This window comes from Sus scrofa, chromosome 8 (genome assembly GCF_000003025.6).
Source record: "Sus scrofa isolate TJ Tabasco breed Duroc chromosome 8, Sscrofa11.1, whole genome shotgun sequence".
NCBI classification, from domain to species: domain Eukaryota; kingdom Metazoa; phylum Chordata; class Mammalia; order Artiodactyla; family Suidae; genus Sus; species Sus scrofa.
In genome coordinates, this window is record NC_010450.4 from 116,446,297 (window position 1) to 116,461,900 (window position 15,604).

Here is a 15,604-nt window from a genome sequence, read left to right on the forward strand (position 1 = left end):
GGATTAATATATACATACTACTATATATAAAATAGATAATCAAGAAGGACCTACTGTATAATACAGGGAACTCAACTCAATATTCTGTAATATCCTATAAGGGAAAATAATCCGAAAAAGAATGAGTAATGTATAACTATCACTTTGCTGTATACCTAAAACTAACACAACATTGTAAATCAAATATACTCTAATATAAAATAAAAATTAAATTTTAAAAAAGATTAAAAAAAAAAACCCAGAAAACAAAAATAAAAAAGGTGTCAATACTCACTAATTGGTTTACTGATTCAACAGAGTCTCTACCAAAATCTCAGAGGGGAGAGTTCCCTGGTGGTGCAGTGGGTTAGGGATCCAGTGTTTTCACTCTTTGGCTTGGGCCACTGCTGGGGCTCAGGTTTGTTCCCTGGCCCAAGAACTTCTGCATGTCGCAGGAGAGGCACACACCAAAAAAAAAAAAAAAAAAAAAAAAAAAAAAAAAAAATCCCAAATGGGTAAATTGATAAGTTGATTCTAAAATTCACAGGGACATGAAAAGTACCCAAGGTAGTCAAAAACAATCTTGTAAAGAAAAATAGTTGAAAAACTTACACACCTTAATTTCAAAAACTTACTATAACTACAGTAACCAACACTATGTAGTATTGTCATAAAGATATATAAATTAATGGAATAGAAGAGTCCTGAAATGATCCATACATCTCTGTCAATTAATTTCAAGCAGGATAACAAGGTCTTTCAATGTGGAAAAGAACAGCCTCTTCCACAAACGGTGCTGAGACAACTGGATAGCCACATGCAAAGAATGAAGTTGGACTTATCTCCCATCATAACTCAACAGTAGGCAGAGACCTAAATGTAAGAGCTAAGTTTATTATAGTAATAATACTCTGGGAGGAAAACATTAATGTAAATCTTCAAGATTCTTTTTTTTTTGGGCGGGGCCACACCCATGGCATATGGAAGTTCCCAGGCTAGGGGTCGAATCGGAGCTATAACCTCTGGCCTACACCACAGCCACAGCAACATGGGATCTGAGCCGTGTCTGTGACCTACACCATAGATCATGGCAACCCCAGATCCTTAACCCACTGAGTGAGTCCAGGGATCAAACCAGCATCCTCTCGGATACTAGTCAGATTCTTTTCTGCTGAGCCATGACAGGAACTTCATATATCTGGTAAGTTCTAATATCCAGAATAAAGAACTCTTACAACTCAAAAACAACACAACTTACAAGATTTAAGTATGGATTTCTTCCAAGAAGATACACAAATAGCCAATAGCACATGAAATAATGCCTAACGTCACCACTCATTAGGGAAATGCCAATCAAAACCATGAGATACCCATTGGAAGGGCTATAATAAAAAAAGACAGACCGTAACTCATTTTGGTGAGAATGTGGAGACATTGGAATCTCCATATTCTGCTGATAGGAATGAAAAATAGAAGAGCTGCTTTGGAAAACAATTTGGCAGTTCCTCAAAAAGTTACAAAGTTACCATGTGACCAACAAGGTCATTCCTAGATATATACCCAAGAGAATTGAAAACAATATCCATATAAAAACTTGTACACAGGCATTTATGTAGCATTATTCATTATAACCAAAAAGTGGAAATAACCCAAATGTCCATGAACTGATGAATAGAGAAAATGTGGTACCTATACACGATGGAATATCATTCAGCCATAAAAAGGAATAAAGTACTGATTAATGTTATGACATGGATGAACTTTTTTGTCCCCCTTGGTCTTTTTAGGGCCACACTCACAGCATATGGAAGTTCCCAGGCTAAGGGTCAAATCAGAGCTGTAGCTGCCGGCCTACGCCATAGCCACAGCAATGTGGGAACTGAGCCGTGTCTGCGACCTACCTCACAGCTAATGGCAACACCAGATCTCCAACCCACTGAGCAAGGCTAGGGATTGAACCCGTGTCCTTATGGGTCCCAATCATGTTTGTTACCACTGAGCCACAACAGGAACTCAGACATGGAAGAACTTTAAGATATTATGCTGAGTGATAGAAGTCAGACAGAAAGGTCAAATACATGATTCTGTTAAAATGAAATGCTCAGAAGCCAATCTATAGAGATGGAAAGTTGATTAGTGGTTGCCATTTAGGTGGGAGGAGAATGGGAAGTGACTGCCTAATGGCCAAGCGGTTTCCTTTTGGGAGTGATGAAAGTGTTGCATAACTTTGTGAATATACTAATCCATTGTGTTGTACACTTTAAAAGGTTGAATTATATGGTATGTGAATTATACCTAAATTAAAACAATCCCTACAAAACACACTGACTTCAAAGTGATTTCCTATATGAAGTAGCTACTAAAAGGCACTTTTACTTCTATAGAGACCTTTTAAATATTGTTAGAATTTTCACATTGCAGCCTCATTTTAACATGGGTCAAAACTTGGCTAATGTTTAAAAAACAAATCAGAAAAATATTCACCTATAAAACATTTTTTAAAAACACTCTCAACCTCTGAGTTACCATTTGTACTTTAACTGTAAAAACGAATGAAATTTAAACTAAAAATTAGATCAGCTCTTCAAACTTATGCAAGTATAGAAAGACTAGCAAACTAATTTAAATGAATATAACACATTTATACATCATTAAAAAAGAAGAAAATTATCACTTTGCAAACTGTCAAAATAATGGAAACAGTAATCTCAATGGATATGCTAAACCATTAGATAAAAGCTTTCTAGGAAAACTTTATGATGAATGGATCAAGTTAACAATTCTTGAACTGAATACTCTAAACATCAGTATAAACGGAACAAAGTAGGTATTATGTCCCTCCCAATAAGTATAAAGAACTAAGACGATTTCATTACCACTTAAAAGGCATTCTTCCAATATATATACATACATGTGCACCTACATATTTAAATTTCTAGCTACCAGTGTTCAGAAGAAAATGGTAATAGAGGAATAGGTTAAATAAGTGTGCATAGCCAATCCAGAATGTGGGAAATTTTACATACCAAATCATACAGTATCTTTAACAAATAAATTCATTTTAAAAAGATGGGGAAACAATTATCAATAAAAAGAGGCTTATGTCCTCAGAAAACTAAAAATAGGACTACCATATGATCCAGCAATCCTACTCCTGGGTTTATATCCAGACAAAACTATAATTCGAAATGACAGATGCACCGTTATGTTCATAGCAGCACTATTCACAATAGCCAAGACTTGGAAACAACCTAAATGTCCACTGATAGAGGAATGGATGAAGAAGATGTGGTACTTATATGCAATGGAATGCTACTCAGACATTAAAAAAAATAACAAAAAATGCCATTTGCAGCAACGTGGATGTACCTAGAGATTATCATACTAAGTAAGTCAGAAAGAGAAAGACAAATACCAGATGATATCACTTATATGTGGAATCTAAAATATAGCACAAATGAACCTACCTACAAAACAGAAACAGACTTACAGACATAGAGAACAGCCTTGTGGTTGCCAAGGGGGAGAGGGAGGGAGTGGGATAGATTGGGAATTGGGGGTTAGTAGATGTAAATTTGTAAACTATCACATTTAGAAGGATAAACAATAAAGTCCTATTGTATAGCACAAGGAACTATATCCAATCTCCTGGAACAGACCATGATGGAAAATAATATAAAAAAAGAATGTATATATGTATGTATGTGTGTGTGTGTGTGTGTGTGTATTTATGAGACTAACTCACTTTTCTGTATAGCAGAAATTGGCACATTATAAATCAACTATACTTTAGAAAGTAAAAAAAATAAAAAGAGGCTTGTGAATCATTATCTTCCAAATGGGGACACTTTTGATAACAGAAAAAAGTTCTATCAATAATTATGCCAGGGAGCCCTCCTATACTGTTGGTGGGGATGTAAACTGGTACAACCACTATGGAAAACAGCATGGAGGTACCTTCAGAAAACTAAATATAGAACTATCATATAATCCAGCAATCTTACTCCTGAGCATATATCCAAAGCATTCGTTGAAAAAGATATATGTGCCCCTATGTTCACTGCAGCAGTATTCACAATAGCCAAGACATGGAAACGACCTAAATGTTCAATGACAGAGGAATGGATTAAGAAGACGTGGTACATATCTACAATGGAATACTACTCAGCCATAAAAAATATAATGCCATTTGCAGCAACATGGATGGAACTAGAGACTCTCATACTAAGTGAAGTAAGTCAGAAGTAGAGAGACAAACACCACATGCTATTACTTATAACTGGAAACTAATATACGGCACAAATGAACCTATGTACAGAAAAGAAACAAACTCATGAACATGGAGAACAGACTTTTGGTTGCCAAGAGTGAGGGGGAGGGAGTAGGAGGGACAGGGAGTTTGGGGTTAGCAGATGCAAACTATTACATTTGGAATGGATAAGCAATGAAATTCTGCTGCATAGCCCAAGGAACAGTATTTGATCACTTGTGATGGAACGTGATGGAGGATAATGTGGAAAAAAGAATGTATATATATGTTTAACTGGGTTACTTTGCTGTACAGCAGCAATTGACAGAACATTGTAAGTCAACTATAACAAAAAATTAAAAAAAATAAAACAGAAAAAAAATTATGCTGGACAATAGGCATGAGCTAGGACCTACTCAAAGCTTCTTCTCAAAAGCATCAATCAAATGCAAGGAATGGACTTTCTTTTTCTCAATATCTTCATATATACACATATAGGGTAGAGAATTTGACCATGGTCTGAACATTAAATGATATTACAGAAACACTGTCGATTTTGAGATGATTGATAACACTGTGATTAGGTTTTCTTAAAAAAAAAAAAAAGTCCTTTATCTATTATTAGAGATACACACGGAAGTGAACAAAGGTGAGGTGATAAGTTATCTGCTTTAAAACACTGGTGGGAGTGGGTGTAGGTCGTGAGGGAGGGAGATGGAAAGTTGGTAATGGGCCCAGGGGAATTCATTATACTCACTCCTCCATTTATGTATATTTGAAACTTTTTATAATAGAATGTTTCTTTAAAAGTTTAATATCACCAGCATGGCAGGGGTATTTCTGGCTTCGACTTTTCCTATAATGACAGATACACTCCCACAACTCTGACTTGCCAAAAAGTATTGGTGAGACTTAGTCATAAAATGGAAATCTCAAAGGGAAATCTTTAAAGGGAAAACAGCTGGCTTGGCTCAAAGGAAATGTAAAATCCACTTTTGACTTTCCCACTGCAAGATGCTCTCAGAGTTCTTTTCTGGCCTCACAGTGGGTGGTTATGATGCATGTGGGCACTGGGATTTATAGTAACGCAGTCATGAGGGTCACACCACTTTGAACATTGAACTGAGTCAGCAGACCCAATGTGAGATTATCTTCCACTCTTGGCCCCAAAATCATAATTTTAACTTTTGCCAGACATAAAATTTATTTTATGGGAGAGAAGAAACTTCAAAAGCTGTATCTGAGTGAAGGAAGTCTCTCTTGCCATTGGTTAAATGTCTCTCTGAATCAGGTATCTCAAGAGTATTTTTTATTTCTCTTTTTGGAGAACTGCTCTAGGTATGAGTAGCCCAAGGCAAAAACTTCTTCTAAATAATTACTCTTCACCTTGAAATTCTAGACAAAGCAAAAATATAAAGGTTGACTTTTAAAGCGTCTTAATATTGAAGCACATCTTTTAATAGTTTTGTATTTGCTTCTTATTTACATCAGTTAAAAAATTTTTTTTGTTAGACCCTGGTCCAATCATTATTAGTGGTTTTCAAATGTAAAATAATGTACTTTGGGAGAGTTCTCAACAAAGAATTTCTGTCTATATGTCAGATTCTATTTCAGACAATGGCATTTATAGGAATCAAAGAAAAGCCTTCAAGGGAAAAAAATATCAGAGATGTATAATATTAATAATAATTAAATCAATTACAAAGAATGTACAATATACTGCATGTAACTTCAATAAATTTAAATTTAAACACATTTAAATAAAACAACAGCTGTCATCCTCACTTAAGTTCTTTAGTGGTTTAAAAGTTCTAGCCATCAAGTCTAAGGGGAAGTCTGCTTTACAAAAACAAGGCAGTGTCACTTAACTCCTAAGAAAAATGCTGCCACTGAATCAGCTCAGGGTGACTTAACTTTCATTTTCTTTCTGATTAAAGGCACATAAATACACTTTTTTTTTTTTTAAAGAAGAAACTACTTTATACCTAAAGCAGTCAGTCATAAGTTTGAGTCCTGTCTTATGAATCAGCAACTTCTCCCTCCAACATATTGTTTTGTAAAGTGGATTTATGGCACTAAGGTTACATGCTCAAAGTAACCTATCATGGAAAGCCAAGTCACACTTTCATACAGGAAAAGTACCTTTCTTAAACAGATTATTTAAAGTTGACTTGCAACTCCCTCTCCCACCTCCCAGTAACTGAGATGGAGAACCTATGTTAACAAATAGTAAAACCATACCAGTTAGAGTAATAATCAGCAATTGAACAAATTTGGTTAGCAGTGGGTTCTTAGAATGAGTAGCATAACAAGTCCATAAGCTCAGAAACTACTTTGTAGTTTGGTGGATGCAGAAGAAAGGAGACTAAAGGAAGAAGTGCAAAATTAAAATTATTTTGGTACTGACCGTGAGTAAAACAGCTATATAGGGTTTCACTGTAACACTGACTATTCCTATAGTCTTTTAATTATATTTAAAAAGTTAAGCTTTTTCCAAGTGAATAAACTGCCTGCAAGTGGATGAGGTAAAAAACCAAAAACAAACCCAAAAAACAAAAACAAAAACAAACCATACCAGCACTTGGATACATTAAAACCCTTGCTCTCCTATTCCAAAGTTTTATATTCCAGGAAAATGATGCCTATCCATAGCAACTAATTTCTTGATTATTCAATGGAAGTAATGTTGATTATTACAATGGAAATAACAAACTAGATTGAAATGAAGTCAAAATAAGTTTGTTTCTACAGCGCTTCTACAGGCCTTGTGTTTTTATGTTTGCTACATATACAGTAAAGTCCTGGACCTGGGAATCCTAAAGTTTCTCACCAAACTTATTTTCTGTTTCAGATACTGCAACATAGAAGTGGTGTCAATACTTCCTAAATGTGGTGGCCAGGCACACAAAAGAGCTGTCATTTACAGTAAGCAGACATGCAAATAATTCCAAGTGCATATAGTAAGGTTGAGTTTGTGGGTACAAATACTCAAATTTCCAGTAAGCTACTTCAAACTAATAGCTACACTCTCTGAAGGTACAAAATATCAGTAAATGAAATCACCCCAAATTATCCACATTAGGAAAAACAAGTTCCTATCACATGACTGTGAAGCGGACATTTTGATCCCTATTTGAAACAAGTAAAAACGCAGGTTTAACTGTGCCCTCAAACCTAGCACGGAAAGAGAGGAGAGGCCAGGCTTTACTTACTCTTCATTCAGGGCACACCGACGATTGGTGAGCGTGCCATATTTCCTCAGTGTTTCGGTGAGCTCGGAGTACAGTTTGTCAGCCAGAGGCAGGGGGATTCCTTCCCACACCAGGATGAGAATCACAATCACTGCAGCCTCACATGTGTGGCCAGCTCGCTCCCGCACCAAACACAGTAACTTCTCCTCGCTGCCGCTTCTGCGAACCACCTGTTCGGGTCACCATTCCACCCCAACACCCCCCACCCCAACCAAAACAAAACAAGGGTCACTTGCAGCAGGTGAGAGCACTGATTGATGTCTGCCTATTTTCTCATGTCTGGGTCACAATTAGGGCCACATTTCCCAGCACCTGCAACTTGCCTTTTGCTGCCCATCTCTGAAAGTGGGGGCTTAACCTGCGGTCAGAACCGGGACAGATGCCAAAGTCCTCGGTGTGTAGTAGGCTCTACCCAGCACAGTGGGGCAGTGCCTCTGCATTAGAGCCAGAGTGAGAGGGAAGACAGGCAGGTCTTTAAAGTTCAAGGTCTTCATAAATGACAATATAAAGATTAACTGCAGGTATTTAAAGGATAAAGGACCTCTTCTTCACATGCCAGGCAGTTATACTTTTAGCAGGCATGTGAACAGACCTCTGCCTCACAATTTAATTACAGTTAAATATAGTTTTTACATGATTTTAAACTAATCTGCCTTTTTCTTGAGAGATAACACGTGGTAAAATAAATATAAGCAAGACTTCTTTCAGCCGGCATAAATGACTCTATGACCTGGGTCACCCAATTCTGAGGTTAGATCAATGAATCAAAATGCACAAGACTGAAGACCAAAGACCTTGTCAAGTCACACTTACCCATTTGGCAATAGGACATCCCTGAGAACTTTTGCCTTCTTTACCAGTATAGATGACTCTTTCAATCCTAATAGCTTTACCCTTCTGTCCAAACCTTAAAGAAATCCACAGAAACACACACACACACACACACATATAAAATTAGCAAATGAATCTATGAGGCAACCAAAATATTGAACATTTGAGCATAATTTTATTCTATGACCACATCCTGAGAAATGAATAGTTTACTTAAAAAAAAAAAGATCTAAGCCAAGCAAACTGGATAATAGACTTTAAGCCTTGTATTTCTTTAGTATCAAAATATACTGATAATTGTAACGAACCATTTTGAAATTATATGTTGGGTGAAAATAATGGGAAAGCTTATTTTTATACATAATTTCACAAAGCATGAAATTTTTTAGTTTGTTAAATTCAGTCTTCTTAAGATATGTACTATTTGATTTGTCCTTAACTAAATTTAGCTATTTTAAAACTTGGGGAATCATAGTAGATTTTAGCCAGAACTGTCCCTCTAAGAATCTCTCACATTTTTTTTTAAAAAAAGGCTGGCAAATAACTAGTATCCAGGAATTTTGAGAATATAGGATAATTCTAGAAATAGATTATATATTCCATTATGACCAAGGCACTACTTACTATTTGCTAATAAAAATGGGCACTGAGGGAAATTCACTATTTCTGCCAGGCTACTGGATGATTGTTTAGTGAATTTCTATGTGCTAATGTAGAAATGAGTAATTTGGAAATGGGGCAAGAATGACATGGAATATGTCCCTGCTGCCTAGAATGTCTTTTGGTGTATTTTAATGCTAACACTGCCTACCTCTTAAAGAAAAGCTACCCTAGCATAGTAACAGCTCAGAGCTATGGATATCTATATGAAAGTCTCTCTCTGCATTGATTATCTCATTCAAAAGAGTCTTCTACATGCAGGAGTAACTGTGTAGATTCAGGTAAATACTTGTGATAGTAAAAAAAAAAAAAAAATGCAGCTATGAATAGAATCTGTCTCTATTTCTATTCAGCATATCACTCTTGCCCTCTGCTCATACTAATGGATAGCTTCCATAGAGATAACGACTCCTTCACAACTCTTGGTGGATTTAACTCAAGGGTTCCTTTCTCATACCACCTTTTCTCTTCTTTCCTTTTTGACACTTTATCATGAGTGGGAAAGCCAGAGGGGCCTCTCTTTGCAGCCTGTGCCAGCACTCTTGTCCCTGGCACGCTGGCTGACTGGTTCTTGTTCGTGCCTGGGTTTTCTGGCATCTATCTCAAAGTGGGCAGCCTGTGCCAGCTTACAGACTATTAGTCCTGTCAAATATTGTGACTCTCTGGTGAATAGCACAGTGTGTAGTGTTGGCAACCCTGGAATAGCTAAGCCTACTAATAATTACTCAATTTACAATTGTTTACTGCTTTGTATGTGAAAGCTGGAAAAATTCTGACATATACAAAAGGATAAACGTTAATCTGCCCTGTGCCTTTGCGTTAATTACCTTTCTTCCATGATTTCTCTAATAGCTGCCACATTAGGACCTGCTCCTAGATGGGTATAAAAAGGACCTTCATCTTTTTCAATAATTTGCTCTGTTGAGATAATAGAAGATTATTATTTTAGACCTCAATTATACTAAATATAAAGGCTACATCCACAAAGCTTATCCCCCAACTGCACATTAAGGGCCCTAAATGTGACTTTAAACATTTTTTTTTCTTTAAAATGAGTAAATTGATGAACTAATCTATTAGAAAATGTGCCAAATAATTAAGTATATGTACATGCTGCCTGTTGGATAAAAATATATTAAATTACATTTCAGATATGGGATAAGGAATTATTTTAAACCAAGTAAGTGGAACTAAACAAGGAAAAGAGGGAGGGAATTAGAATATATTATATGTAATATCAACTATAATCCAATTTTTTAAACTGGAAAAAAAAAATGACAGCTTTCTAGAAGCCTGCCTGTTTTTTGGATGTCAAAAGACTAAAAATAATTTTCCTGTCCTATCTCACCCCAGGGATATTGTTCAGTTTACTGTCAAGACATCTTTTCTCCTCTTGTTTCCCCACAGCATTTAAAATTACTCTGTTTTGAAAACAAGAACATTGAATTCAGACCCATATTTGTGTGTACTTTAGACCAACTTATGATAGAAAATACTGCAGAGAGGGTCAGATAAAAGGAAGAGGCTCTTATAAACGATCAAAGATGAAAACTGAGGGAAAAAGTTTAGGGTGGAAGGAGAAGGGAGTGAAGATGGTATAACTTACCTAGTATTGTCTATGCCTGTGTGGCACGCAAGCCCAACGAGGCAGCAATGTTAGCCACAAGCAAAGGGGCAGCACCTCTCCTCCTTCCATCCTAATACGAAATGTGGGCTGTCCCGTTTTAAGAGAAATAACTCGGAGTGGATGGACCATCAGCCGCATTAGTTTAACACTGGTCTTTACAAATGTCTTCCACTGAATCTAAGCTGACTAGCTATAATTGAGATAGTCTCACAAATATATCCACATCTGTCAGCAAAAAACATCCGTATTCCAACAGACCTATCACGTATCTTGAATTTTAACAAAAATGTACTTGTTTTAAAAAAGGGCAATACCATCTTTCCTACCAAAAAGATGCAACTTTAAAGAGAAAAGACTATCAACATAAATATAAATCACACAAATTTCAAGTGTATAAATGAAGAAAGGGCAACTTTGAGTTTTCAGAACCTCAGCGTTACAACTTCCCCCAACTCACCAAGACAGAAGATGATCATTTCCCGCTAACCTAGAAATTAATTTTGTAAAACTAGTAATGTATTCAACCTCGATTTAAAAAATATTAAAAGCTCTTATATTAGTTTGCATGTGGCAGTTTTTTTTTTTTTCTCACTTTAACAGATGTTTTTACTGCCTGGCTATCTCTCCAGGAGATGATATACAAAGAGTTACACAGATTAGTCCAAAATAGATACCTTTATATTTTAAAAGGTTTTATGGGAGGGAGAAATAAGCATGCACAATTGTTTTAATTTTGTGGAAAAACTGAATGTAAGTGAAGTTCTCTCTTGCACAGCACAAGCATCTGTAATTTAAAGACAAGAAATGTAAGCTTCAGGTTTTTATGAGCTTTCACAAATTGCTGCCAGACTCAAGATTTTTAAAAAGAAAGAAAAATCCCATATCTGGAGACAAATTTGCTAATTCTGGATAAACACCATGTGTCTCCGTACATTCCTGGCACTTACCTACGCATCTGCATGATGGGAAATCATATTGAGTCTTGACAGGTGTATCCAATAAATTTTTTATAGGAGTATCTAGTAATTTGGAAGGTGACTCTAAAAAATTATTGAGAACAGAACCAGCTGTTCTTTTGGTTGGTGTCTTTTCTGAAGAAGAAGGCATTGCTTGTTGCTCTAAAGCTGGGGTGTGGCTCTCAAGTTCTGCAGCAGTGGTTTGTCTGGTTAAAACTGTGACTGGCCCTGACATTTCAACTTTTACTTGCTTCTGTGATTTGAGAGTAAGAGCCTTATGGTCAAATAATGATTTGACTTGAAATTGCTTCAGATGCTGCTCCATGGTCTCAAGGATGCTCTTTTGCTGCACATTATCACAGTTTGGAGGTGGAATCTCTTGCTTAGGTATCTTTTTCCACATTTTGTTTTCGGGCTGTGCCGACATGGGGTGCATACAAGCATGGGGCCTGGATCCAGGTTCGACTTTAATTGACCTGTGCATCTGTTCATGGCAAGACCCAGCTTGGAGTTGCTGTGTTTGCTGCTGTTCTTGCTTCTGCAAGAGATGCCACCTTAGAGCAGCATGCTTGTGAATGTCCTTCTGAGGCAGGGTCTGAATGTGACTTCCTGCCTGATCGGGCACAGGGAATGTGTTTGCTTGGTTTTGCATCACGTGCCTTTGCTGAGCAATTTGTGCAGCTTGCTGACCAGACATATCTTGGTTTCTACTTTTATATCCCTGTAGAACTGAAGCTTGTTGAGGCTTCTGTTCTTGTTCTTGAAAGCACCTGTGAAGAATATCTTGCTTTGGGATCACATTATTAGGAAAATATTGCATGTGATGCAAGTTTGGGGTCTTGTTTCCTGCAACAAGTTCAGAATTTACAGTCTGTTCTTTATTCTCTGGAACTATGTGTGTACTGTTTGAACAAGAAATCTGTACTTTGCTTCCATTTGATTTCAAGATCTGACCATAAGGGGATTTTCTACTATTCATATTCTGTACTTGTTCCAGTCCCATTTGGGTATTATGAGTCTGGTACTCACTTGATTTTGAAAATTGATTTTCACCGTGAAAGCATTCTTCCACTTTAATCTGGCTAAAGAATGACCCTTCTCTTTGCTGATCACTGTTGCTTTGGGGATGAGAAAAAGTCTGGGGCATTTGTTCTTTATTCTTCATTTGTAATTTCTGCTGCTGTTGCTGACTCTGAGAGAGATGTGAATTCTGGGATGGTAGCGTTTGTGCCGCCTCCTTATGAGGCTTCTGTTGCAAAAGGTTCGAATTTGAGAATGGCTCGGTCTCTGAAGCCTGTTGATTCAAGTGCTGTTTTAATGTCAGGGGTATGAGCTTCTCAGTTTGGGGATCTGGTCTCTGCTGAAAATGAAATCTCGGGGCACACAGTGACTGCCTATGAGCTTCAGGTGAAGGGTCTGTTTTGGAGAAGTGCACCTGGAGTGAGGGTTTTTGGAACTGGAGATGCTGGTCCACTGTACCTTGAGACTGTCCTTGATTCATCTCAACATGATACCTTTGTGGCCTCTGGTCTGGCTGCATTGTTTTCTGGATATAAGCTTGCCCTGGGAGCCCTCCAGGCATGTTGGAATTTCCAGTGTATTGTTTGGAGGTCATGTGATTGGAGGGGTTGGACTGATACTGAAGAATTGACCGCAGGGTTGCCTCATTACATTTTGGATGGGATTCTCCTTGATGATAGGGAGGGGCCTTCAATTCAATCCATCCTGATTTTAGATAGGGCTGTGTTTGGAGCACAAGGTCTCGTGTTTGTTCCTTGTCTTGATTCTTGACAGTCTCTTGCTCTTTGTGTCCCATCAACTGCTGGCTGTGGTCCTGTGGATCTCCACTGCTACCAAGAATTGGTGGGTTATGCTTGAGATGTTCTGTTATTTGTCTTGTTTTCTCAGAGGACAATGGAACAGTCATTGTCCCTGGAGTCCGTATGTCACTCTTGTTAACATAATTATTCTGCGGCTTTTCTGGAAGCATCAGAGGGGGGTTGGATACATGTGTAGATGGATTAGGAGTCTGGGATGGTGGTGCCTCAGGCTGACTCTCTATTTTCATTTCCTTTAAAAGAACTGTGTTACTTTGGTTGGGGTAGTGATGGTGTCCTTCCAAACCTCCATCACTCAGGGTGCTTTTTCCTTCTGAAGGAAGCTGAGGAACCTGTGGAAGAGGAGGAGGGGGAGAAAGAAGCAACTGTGATGGTGGTGGTGTGGTAGTGGCAGAAAAGGAATCCTTAGTGAACACTGAGCTTTGCTTGAAGTAAGCACCATTCATTTCATTTTGCTTTAAATACCGCTCAGAGCTGCCACCGGGAGCCTGCACATTGCTGCCAGAACCTGAACAGAATTCTTCACCAGATACTAGCTTTATGGTTCCCTGGATGTGACTGTTTTGCGCTGGAGATGGGCACATCTCAAAAACTGCTTTCTGTTGTTCTGGTTTCTGAAAAGGACAGGTCCCTAGAATTGCAGCTGGTTTACTGGCACTATCAGCATCACAGGCCTCAGTCACCACTGCAGCTGGCTCTGGAGGCAGCTCAGAGTTCGAGGTCTGCGGAAAATTGATCTGCCCTGAGGTATGCGATGGGTGAGTGATCTCACAGGACAACTCATTAGTAGCCTGACTGTTAATGGCATGTATGTGAGATGTGGTTTTCTGCACCGCAATGGAAACACAATCTGGATAATATTGAGACAGTGTTTTTTCCAGGAGTTCACCGCGTGTGTTTTCCATGGAAGAGGCAGAAACTGTAGCACCATTAGGCATTAGCACTGCCTGGTTTTTAAGAATACGAATGTTCTTGTCGTAGTAGTTAGCATTCTTTCCCTCCTGCTTATTCAGAATCTGAAGCTCTGGATTTTCAGACCCAATGCAGTTATGTGTTGAAAAACTGGTGAAATCCTTAACTTCATTTTCTTGGGCTGCAAAGCTCTCAGATTCTCTCTTCCCACTCAAGTCGGAGACATTTGGTTGACTGCTGCCTTTGCCTGGATTTCTTTCTTGGCTTTCCCCGAAGTTCGTCCTTTCCCCATTAGCCTTTGGGTCTTGTTTCAGTTTCTTGTTCTGATGGAGCCCAGAGAGAGATGGTTCACTAACTGTGCGTTTTATCCCTCCATTTTGCAAACACTTGGAATACCCTCTACCTTCTTGTATAAAGTCCGGACTCACACGACTATGCTGGTTTCCCTTCATGTGGGGTATTCCAGAATAACTTTTGAAAGACTGCCACTTGGTGTCTCCATTTACTTCTGGATAAGGTCTCTCAGTTAATGGGCTTCCATTCTGGAGCTTGATAGCCAGAGGTTCTGTCTGGCAAATGGGAGAAGGAGATGGTATCAGGAATGGACTTAGTCTGTTGCCCTCAACATGGTTGGTTCTATCCTGTTCCATCAGGCTTGCTTCGGGGCCATCCACAAGGCTGCCCTCTGAATGAATTCTAAAGAGCATGGAAAGAAAAATTAAAATACATTAATATATATCTAACACTAATAAAACCACCTTAGAGAAGAATCATGGCATTAATAATATTGGAATTCCTACTAAGCCAGCAAACTGCGATACTCATTTTCATGTCTCAGAGTGATGACCAAGAGCTACTCGGGAAATAATTATTTTTGTCTACCCAGCAACTCTCAACTCCATTTATAGTCACAGAGAACAAAGATGAAAATCACCAGCTAATGTGGGAATTTTTCTCTTATGGGGGGGGTCTCCATTGACCTTTTTTTTAACTCAATGGATTTTATTATATTTATAGTTGTGCAATGATCATCCAACCCAGTTTTACAGCATTTCCATCCTAATGTGGGAATTTCATACTGTATTAGTAAACAGTATCAACTTCCTTCATAAATAATTCTTTTTGTCAAAATGCTAAGAACAACAAAGTAAACTACCTCCCTTCTTTCTTCTCTAGCATCTTACATATCTAGGCACTTGCTAAGATCTATCAATTCCATTTCCTATATATTCCTTGAATTATCTTCACTGACACTTCGTAACTAGATCTATATTATCTTGCTTCTTTATCTATTGTGGTAG

At 37.9% G+C, this 15,604-nt stretch overlaps 1 protein-coding gene across 4 annotated transcripts in view; it reads right to left on the reverse strand.

The window, feature by feature from the left end:
• The window catches only part of TET2 (tet methylcytosine dioxygenase 2), a 133,724-nt gene that overhangs the window by 33,044 nt on the left and 85,076 nt on the right, over positions 1–15,604 (reverse strand). For 2 of the 4 annotated variants that reach the window (XM_013978993.2, XM_003129278.6), the window contains exons 3-6: positions 11,545–14,999; positions 9,798–9,888; positions 8,293–8,386; positions 7,441–7,649 (exon numbers count right to left, since the gene is read on the reverse strand). In XM_013978993.2, the coding sequence (XP_013834447.1) occupies positions 7,441–7,649; positions 8,293–8,386; positions 9,798–9,888; positions 11,545–14,953 (3,803 nt within the window). In that variant the 5' untranslated portion in view covers positions 14,954–14,999. Of the gene's footprint in view, positions 1–7,440; positions 8,387–9,797; positions 9,889–11,544; positions 15,000–15,604 lie in introns of all 4 variants that reach the window. The other 2 variants (XR_002346845.1, XR_002346846.1) reach the window with 2 other exon arrangements.